The following is a 10,290-nucleotide window of genomic DNA, read 5'->3' on the forward strand; positions in this document are numbered from 1 at the left end:
AGCATACGAAGTAAAACTGGATTAAAAAACTTAAATATCTTAACCCAGATTTTATTATGAATTACAACCCTATATGAAAACACTTTTTTTCCTATATTATTTCTGTTGTTATTATTTATTTATTTCTTTTTGTTGCTGTTTTATTCTTTACTATTCCTGTATATTTTTGTTACGATTTGTATGTTCTGGACCTGTGTTGCTTCATTATTTCACAATTAGAAGACATGTAATTCTTAAAATAAAAATAAAAACTACAAGCTAATGTTCTGCTCTTGCAATTCTACATTTGTTGGATAGAATGTTTTGTACACAGCACAGATATTTTAGTGACATGCTTTAGGAAACATCACCATGAACTTTAGAGTATTATTTTGACTCTACTTTATTGTATGGGAAATAACTTAAACCTTTTTTTGTTTTGTTTTTTAGCACTTTAATTTTAATGTAGTATGTTTTACTGTGTATATCTTGGACAATCTGATAAATATGACTAAAGTTAATTTAAATATCCCCACGTTTTAAATTAATCTTACTTTAGAACATCTAAAATGTACACAAAAAATTACGTTTAGAGTACAACATTTATTGTGAATCGTTTATTGTATATGCCTTTTTTATTTTGTTTTTTTTTGTGCCCATTTTTATTCAACACGAAAGGCAGGGCCGTTGTGCTCACTGTCCTCCTGCAGAGGGCGCTCGCGTCAAGTTCTGCTTCATTCACAGTAAACGAGGAAGAGTTCTTTAGCTGTAAAGGAAGTGTGGGTCTGCGGCAGCGGCAGTAACATGAAGTGTGAACACTTCATATCGGAGGTGAAAACATTTTTTGACTCCCGAACGAAGAGATGCCTTTGTTAATCCAAAACAGAGAGCTTGGCTGCGTAAACTCATCTGCAGAGCTGTTCGAGAAATATCCTCATCTGCAGGTTTGTTTGTGGAAAGTTTCTGCTTTTAACGCAATTACTTACGCATAGATCTCATCACGTCACTATTTAAAGGATAAAAAATGTGGGCTTTAAGTTAACTGCAGCTGTTGGGTTCATGATGTTAACGTAACTGCAGTCAATCGAGATACCAAAACATTTATGAAGTCGTCATTTGAATGTCGAAATGATAAAGAGCGTGCGAGTTACTGTGAATGCTTATTCATTTTTGTGTGAGAATTATTCCGATTGATTAACGTATTTTTGCTACCTTTTTTAACATTTAAACTCCATCATGGCACTATCAGCTGTTTTGGTGGTTCTTGTGTGTACGTCCTTTTTTTAATTGATGAAATATTTATCTCAATGTAATATTTAATTGAAATGAAATGAGAAGTCTTTTACTTTGAAAAAACATTTAAAAACTTTTTTTTTAAAGAAAAAAGTCGATTGTAGTTTGTAACTTACTCCTATAAGCTTTTTTTAAATTGCATTTCTGTTCCAACAATTTGATTAAAAATAGACTCAGAAATGAAGTTTTAATCTTAATTTTCATTATCAACGTCCTCCATCATTATAAAATGCATCACGAACATGTAAAAAAAATGTTTTCTATTGGATTTTCTTTGGAGTGGGTTTTTAATTCTTTGCAACAAGACAGTAATTTTAATTAACTTTTGCATTTAAGATCATACATTATGATCTGTCAGTCACTCATTCTGTGACTGACTTTGCCCCACCTGACAGGAAACATTTTCACCACAACAGTTCGTGTAGTTGCATCCTTTCCGTCTTTTCCAGCTCACATACACATTCATAGAAACAAGCGCTTGTCAAGCATGCATCATTCCCGCACACATATTATTTGTGTAAAGGTGAGCTGGCACCTGTGCTCAGGTGAGTGCCTGAGTTCAACTGTGGAGGATGATGGAATGTAGAAAGTGCAAAAAAAGAAAAATGCTGTCGCTCCACATCGAGCAGTCAGGGCGCCTCCGGGCACCTGGGCGGAGAAGCAGATTGTGGGAATCCGCCGCGGGGGGGGGGGGGGGGGGGGGGCACCCAGATGTTTCTGACTTTTTCCAGCTTCAGTTGGCTGTTTTCAAACTAGCCTCATTGCACGCTTTTCCACTGATGTGGGTGCTTTTGAGCGTAAAGTGTTCACATTAAATGTCTGCTCTGCCCATGGTCTAAAGAAACCAGATTGATTCCTGGATGTGTGGACTTGTCTTTCTTTATTTCTTTCTAGGAAAGTGCGAAAACATTTCGCTCCAGGCCTCTTGTTGATGTGGATCCAAAGTGCCTGCTGTATGTCCACCAGAGAGAGTTTGCTGCAACGACCCCAGCTGACAGTGAGTCAAAATTACATTAAAAAGAAAAAAACAAAACAAAATAAATTACATTCATCAAGACGAGCCACTTTGATGATTTGCTTATGTGTCTAAGATGATTTGGATGACATTGTCAATTAAGCTTTAGTTGTTTCATGCTCATCTTCCCTGGTGAACAGAGAAGTCTGTGAACCTTTAAGAGAGTACAATACCTGAGCCCCACACTGCCACTCTTTTCTTTTCCTCCTGTTAAACTTATTTGCAAGAACTCGAGGGTAAAACTTTGCTGTTCATTTGCAAAAATAGTGATTGTGTTCCATCGCTACCCTGAACTGTTCAGTTTCTCGACTTCAGACCTTTTTTTCTGGTTTATTGGACTGAGAATGACTGTAAATCCAACTTAGTTAAAACATTTTCTTACCTATTTCATGAAGATCAGTTGTGACCCTTTTTTGGTCCGTTTTTTTTCAGAGTTTGTCTCAGTCATTGGATCAGATGACGCCACCACCTGCCATCTGGTAGTACTGCAGCACACTGGTAATGTTATTCACTATTATTTCTAGTTTTGTGACCTTAATCAGCTTTTGGTGGGGGGAAAAAAAAGTTATTTTGTGCTCACATTGTTTAGTGCAAAGGAACAAGGGTTTTTGTGAGATGAAACTCTATAACATGTGTAGTTGCAAGCCTTTATTTGGTGACATCTGTGAGATTGCTTCTCATTGTTCTCTGGAATGGGTTGAGATGCACTTTCGGATTTACAGTTGAATGTCAAACTGTAACCAAACAACAAAAATTTCAGCTCAGTGCACAGGTTTACTGTTTTTAAAGACGTCTTTAAAGATATTTAGTGTTTGATTTCAAAGCATTGAACGACTCCACCATAAAGTTCTGAGCTTTTAAGAAACCCAAACCAATGCGAGTAGCTGGTCAGCTCCAGCCCTAAAAGTAAAAATGAAAGTTTTTTAATGTGGTTGACCCAAAACTGTGAACTTCAAAGTTTTAACAAAGCATTGCGTTTTGGTAGGAAGCAGAGCCGCCTGCCTGGCTCACTGCGACGGCTCCAACACCTGGTCGGAGGTCCCTCTCTTCGTGAAAGCAGTGGCATCGCTGAGCACCTTCTGTAAGGAGGGCAGGTACGGCGCAAATGGGAAAGGTTCTGCCTCCTCCTTGTTCTCTCCTCATGCCAGGATTTCTCTCTTTCCTTCACGTTTGCAGGTTTGAGCTCCACATCGTTGGGGGATTCATTGACGACTCCAAAAGATCTCATGATCTCAGTCTTGACCTACTTGGTACGATCCACCAAAGTTCCTTCCAGTCAGTCGGCGGTATCAACCTGAAACTGAACATTTAATTGACTTGAATATTTTTATTTTACAGCAGCGTTTCAGAAACAGAACGAGGAAATTCACCTAGAAACCTGCTGCATTACAGGTAACTTCAACGTCTGTTTGGGACGGTTTTTGTCGCGTTCCTCCTCTGATGGATCATTTTCTGTATTAGAGGTGAACGACGTGGTTTGTGATCGGATTCACAGACCTGCGGTGTACGGCGTAGGTGAGTGACAGACACGTGCAGAAGCTTTCCCGCTGCTCTCTACGTTCGACTGACGCGCTCTGCGCTTGGGTTCAGGTGTAAACGTGAAAACAGGTGAGGTGTTCCCCGCCTCCTTTACGGACAAAGGCCCCGCAGAGGAGCTGCGATCCGCACGGACCTTCGTGGGAGGGCAGGTAATGTGGAACGTGTTCATCTGTGTCAGTATTCTGATGCTTCCTTTGTCCAAATCCCATCAGACCGGCGTCATTACCTTAGTCTAATTATTAGTAATCTAGCGCGTGATCACTTTATTAATTTACCACAGAGTTTATGAATCTAGAGTCTCTCCAGATTTTTTAACTTTTTTTTGTTTTAACCAAATTGAACACGACTGAAGACGAATCCTTGCCAATCATTTTTGTACAGTGGCTCACACTACATGCAAAAAAAACAACACAATTGCGTAACCCAAAGCACAACAGAAGTGGAATACAATGGAAATATTTACTGTGAAGAAATTAATTCAGTTTTAATATATTCAGTGCTTCTTGAGTTATGTGACATTTTTACTAGATGAGATAATTTCTTACTACGGTAGTTTATCTAAAAACGTATATTGGTAAGGGTCCAAATGTATGTAAATAGTTCCTCATTTCCGTTGTGCTTCGGCTTATGCCGTTGCGTTGTTTCTTTTGCATGTAGTGTGAGCCGTGTCGGCCACCGGAGCTTTGTGCTAGAAAGTTAGAAATAATTGATCATGTAATCATGTCATCAATGTATATTATTGAAAATATACACAGAAACAAGAGGGTTGATCTGTAATTGGGTTTTTATTTGGAAGAAAGTATTCATGGAACCACAGTAAAAACACGTTTGTATAAAAAATGTTTGTTGATTTATCTTTTATTATTGATCTTTCGTGTACTTGTACGTGTTCGTGTACTATGCTACCACAGTTTGTTGTCATTCAGTGCTGCCTGTATTTTTGCAGATGGCCGACATCTACGACTGCAGCCGGGGGCTCGTGAAAGTTGGTCCCTGCAAATGGTCACCTAACCTGGACATTGGCTTCTGGTTGTCACAGGACGATGACACAATTTTAAAGGTAAAAAAAAACAAAACAACATTTTCTGGAAAAATCTTACAAGAGAATAGATTTTTAGCAAATTCTCCGAGCTGGTTTGTTTGGATCAGAAAATGTAAATGTTGGTTAAACTGGAAGCCTATGGGAAAAAAAAAAAAGGCGCGTCATCATACGTCCTTTAAGCCTTAGTCACACGCACCCGTAGGAGGGTTGACCTGTGAGGGTGCTGTGTGGTGAAAAGATGAATTTCTTTTGTATTAACGTGTACTTCACGGAATCGCACACCAAACTCCGGCCTCAGCATTTCCAGTGCTTCCACACTCTTTTCAGCTGGGAGCGGCACTGCTGGGTTCTCTGCAGGCAGGTTTTGGGGAGGGGAGCAGGAAGATGGAGGAAGTTGTGCTTTTTCACTCGCTCCCAAAGGAGCTCTAGTTTCACCTCAAAGGCTTTTATGTGGGAATTCATGCAAGTTTCTCACGTTCTCCACTAATTCTGTCATTTCCCTAAACAAACACATTTAGCACACACGCCTTAAAGTGTCAGTTAACTTTTTTTTTTTTACGTCCTTGGACACTCAATTCATTCACAGTCAAGTAGGTATATTTCTATGCAAGTTGGTGGTTGGTTAGTATGCAATTGGACAAAAAAAAACAATAAATAGCTCCTACAATTTTCTGAACACTATTGTGATTTGATAATTTGATATCAAACTTAATGAAATTATAGAAGGGAAACATGCGGAAAGGAAATTAATTTGAAAAAGTCATCAAAAAAAGAACAATGTAGTGAAGATTGTTCAGGAGGAAGATGTACAACTTAAAATTAGTAGAGGAGTTGCATTTTCAGCATTTAGAAGTACAATAAACAATTCAATACATTTCTATTTACAGATTTATTCTTAACTTTATTTGTCATTAGGGGTGTAATGATTCATTTTAACAACTATTCGTTTAATTTCATAATTCATGGTCGTTGATCCGGTTCATAGTGAATATTGATTCATTTTGAACGATCCGATTCACTGACTTAAAATGGATCCAGGATACCTTTAGCCAAAACTTCAACTAGTGTGACTCCGAGGTTTTCAGGATTCCTGGTATTTCTTGCAAGATAATCAAGTGTAAATTAAATATGTGTACAACTAAACAAGAATCAATGTCAAACCCATTCACATTTTAGTTTCCTAAAGTTCACCACTGTTGTTTTTCCACATCTAAAGAATCTAAAGGGAACATTATTAGACCATTCTAGCACACTGGATGGTCACATGTCTTCACTAAATTCAAAGTGTTTCCTTACATTGGACTGGAATGATGGACGGACCAGTTTTTGCAACATTTTGTCCGCTGTGATGGAACTTGGTAGGTTTTACGATTTAATTCAATTCAATTCAATTTTATTTGTATAGCCTAAAATCACAACAACAGTCGTCTCGATGGGCTTCGAAGTAAAACATGAACTCAAAAGGATCACGAATACAAAGAGTTCAATAGAAAAACACTAAAATGAACCAACAAACTGACTAAGCTATACTGGCATCCCTGCCCTTAGACCCCCCCTTCGCGGTAAGGAAAAACTCCCAAAAAAAACGGATTCCGGAAAAAACGAAGAAACCTCAGGGGTGCCCACATGAAGGAGGGATCCTCCCCCAGGACGGACAGGCGATTTACCAGAACTCTTAGAGAAGAATTAACTTATCTAAATCTACAACTACATATATAAAAGTCCAGCAGACGAGCTTCATCCAGCCGTGGTTGTGGGGACAGTCAAAGGCGCGAGTCGAGCTGGAGACAGGAACCACAGCCAGGTGTAGGAGCAGGAGCAGAGACGAGGTACTCGGTCAGGTACAGAGCAGAGACGATATGAAATAGACCTGCCGTGCCTCAATTCAAGATGGATATAATTGATTTATTTCATTTTGAGCTGGGAGCCGGTTTAGCTCGTGCTAAAACCCAGGTTCGAATCCGGGCTGCTCCCTGTTTCCTTCTCTACTTCTGTGCCGGTCCCAAGCCCGGTTGCTTTGAGAAGGTTGTGTCAGGAAGGGCATCCGGTGTAAAACATTGCCAAGTTTTCCATGCGACTTGTTCGCTGTGGCGACCCCTGATGGGAAAAAGCCGAAAGAGAAACAACATTTCATTTTGAGCTGATTTTTTTTTTTTTAATTGCATAGGTTGATTTGATTCAATTAACAACTTGAATCAGACAGATCAATCTGGTTATATATATAAATGAATCGATTACTCATTACACCCCTAATCTGCATTTGCTGCCATTAAAAAGGTTTACGTCGACGTAATTTGTTATCCTACCGGCATAATCCAAAATTTAATTTGACTCCAGATGATGACTAAGGCTCTAGAAATACTTTAGAAACGGAAGATATTTCGTGTTTTATAAAAGCTAAAGGGTTTTTCCTGTGAGGGTTGGAATAGATTATTGTTTTACAGGTCAGTCCGTTTGGAAAGAAGAAACCTGTGAGAAAGCACTTAAATTACTCCATAAAGGTGTATTTGACGGCATAAAACTGCATGTATGTTGTAGCTGTAAATGTAACAGTGTTAGAATGACTCTGAAAAAAGTGACATAATGACATTTTTATGATGGATTCATGCAAGCATTTGGTAATCAGGTTTTTCTTTCTTCAGTACCTCTCCACTTCTCCAAAGGCTGAGCCTCCTCACTTTGTGCGGCACATCAAGTCCACCATCCGGTTTATTTTGGAGCATCCAGACCCCGATGGCCTGTTCCCGAATGCTGAGCCTCAGCTCTTCCACAGGACGGAGGGTGGGGACTGGGAGAGGCTGCTCCACCCGTGACGTCTCTGACTCCCAACTCTGACTGTCTTTACCTCACTGTGACTGCCTCAGCCACTTTATGATTCCCTGGTTCCCAAACATTGTGTCTTAAAACAGGACCAAGCTTCAAGCAGAACCCGTGTCGGGTCTGCTGCATCTTCTGACCGGTCCAGTGGGAAAAGAACCTCCAGCAGTTCATCTTTACTCTTCTGTGCTTCAAGTCTACACATTGTCCGCTTTAAAAGCCCCTACAGTTTAGCTGTCAACATTTCTGTGCAGTTTGGCTTTTTTATTCTCTCCATAAAACTCCTTCACTTTTTTTCCAAATGAAGAAGAATTGGTGCAATTTATGTGAATATTTGAAGCCTTTTGCCTTTGATTCAGTGACTCTTTAAGAGGAACAAGGCATGTTGGGCTCAAAGCTAAGCGTGGTCCTGCACAGTCCTACCTTGGATTTAAAAAAAAAAGAAATAAACAGTGAGATTTCCCAAAATCAGCATCAGAATTTTCAAGCAAAGGTATTCATGGCAAGCAGTCTTGGTGTGAACAGCAGCCTTTTCTGTTTCAAAACTGTTAAAAACAGCTGAAATGGCGTTTACTTATGTAACGCTTTACTACCTTCTTGGAAGGCCCAAAGCGCTTTACAGTCACAATCCCATTCATCCATTTACACATGTTGAAAACGGCCCGCTGCCAAAGACCTATAACCACCAGTAGCAATGTGGGCTTCAGTGACTTGCCCAAGGGCACTTTGACAAATGTGTTCGAAGAGAATAGCCTATACTTCACTCGTTTCTGTGATTTAGTGACTTCATTGGTAACGCAGTCTTTTAAAGAATGCAATCTAGTTTTATTTTGAAAGCGCATTTTCGTTTTTCATCAGTCGTGTTGTTTAAATGGATGTTTGATGCTGAAATGTGTCAGTTTAGCTTTAGCATGTCACTGTGGTTAAATATAAATAAATATTAATGGCCAAATGTATCTGGTTTGAAACCTGCAGTCTACTTCAAAGTGAAAAGATTTTAAACTGCTTTAAATTGAAATATTATAAAATCAGGGGCACAAACTGGTTTTATCTTTTGCTGATCTGGTTTGTTTAATGACCCACTCCAATGAAAATGCTCTTATAGGTGTTTCTAACATGCTCTTGTAGCATTTTTCTCATGATGGAGGACATTTATAAAGAAAATTCAGATTAAAACTGAATTTCTGAGTATTTCTGGATTTAAATTGTGAGTCAGGAACAGACGTTAAAATATTGTTGGAATAGGTTGTAGTTTGATGAAACTACAATCGACGAGCCACACTAGACAACTATGTCCACGAATGTCTTTGTTTTCCTCGTCCGAGCCGGAATTTGGCTCAAAACTGCACGGCTGGTTAGCTCCGATATTTGCCGACGTTTTTGTTGTATCCCTTATGTTGGGTTGAGGTTGTGAGGGGCTGGGAGCTAGCAGGAGGAAAGGGATGTTGGGAAGTGAAGGCAGGCTTACTCCAACGGCAACAGTTCCACCCACAACTCGGAGGTGAATTTCTAATGAACCCCTGCTGCTCTGCAGAAACTATGTCCTAGAAAAGGACGATTAATTTTGTCCAAATACGTCATACTCATAATTAAAAGACCACTATCGGCGCTTTTACAAAAGATCAAATGATTGGAGTGGGACTTTAGGTTCCAGGGAACAAAAGTTTCAGGTTTTTCTTTTCCAGGTGTTTATGGACAACAGTTTGTTCTGAGTAGCCGTGTCGCTCGTACATGAGTTATGAACATTTGAATAGAATTTCCCCCCAAATCACATGTAACATTGTGCTTCATGAGTTTTACAAAATAAATTTGTCAGGTTGGGTAATACAGAGAATGTTGGTGCACATTTCTGATTGCATTTAATGTCTATGTACGGTTTATATATTTTTAATAATTACATTAGACACAAAGGTTGTAGAAAAGTTTCTGCATCTCCGGGGATTAAAACCAAACAAACCTGCGTGACTGACACCGCATACGTTAAAAACTAGCAGGACAGTTTCTGCTGCAGAGTCCCAACATACAATATCAAGAGGACAATCATCAGTTTGGAAACTGATTTGACATCTAAGTGAAGATGAGTCTGGACGGAAAAATGTAGCTGTTGGACAACAGTTCAGAGAAACAGAGAGCATGTGGGGGGGGGGGGGTGTTGATGGAGGAAGCTGTCATGTTGACGCACCTGACGGACAGGAGAAGATCATAGATTCTCTCCTTGAATTTGATGAGGATGGACAGCAACAGGAAGGAGAACATCAGAGCTCACATAAAGTTCCTGAAGACGAAGCTCGGAAAGCCAGAAGAAGGTTTAGTCAAAAGGTGGAAGGAGAGTGAGGTCAGAGGGAAGCATCATGAAGAAGAAGAAGGCAGAGAGGAGATGGATGGTTGAAAAAAGACAGAAGGTCATCTCCAAAGAGGTGGTTAACCCTTGTGCTATCCTATGGGGTCCAGATGACCCGATCCTGACATTGACATGTTCTCCCTACCATGACAAAGGTGGAGAGGATTTCATGTAATCCATGGACACCAGTGAAGATCACAAATCATTGAAGAAAAAAGGTTTAGCGCACTGTCTAGTGGGTCTAGATGACCCAGCTCCCAATGT

General features: G+C 39.7%; 1 protein-coding gene across 1 annotated transcript; it reads left to right on the top strand.

Annotated features, from left to right (window-relative positions):
• The first annotated feature begins 714 nt into the window (after positions 1–714).
• ntan1 (N-terminal asparagine amidase) lies at positions 715–8,641 on the top strand. Its single transcript, XM_004066205.5, has 10 exons — positions 715–923; positions 2,167–2,269; positions 2,720–2,785; positions 3,273–3,381; positions 3,464–3,537; positions 3,626–3,679; positions 3,749–3,802; positions 3,878–3,975; positions 4,773–4,886; positions 7,511–8,641. Exons 1-10 carry the CDS (start codon positions 843–845, stop codon positions 7,679–7,681), a joined length of 924 nt encoding a protein of 307 aa, XP_004066253.2. The 5' UTR covers positions 715–842; the 3' UTR covers positions 7,682–8,641.
• Positions 8,642–10,290: the final 1,649 nt, after the last annotated feature.

Source organism: Oryzias latipes, chromosome 1, assembly GCF_053564925.1.
Source record: "Oryzias latipes strain Hd-rR chromosome 1, Olatipes_Hd-rR_3.1".
Lineage (NCBI taxonomy): Eukaryota > Metazoa > Chordata > Actinopteri > Beloniformes > Adrianichthyidae > Oryzias > Oryzias latipes.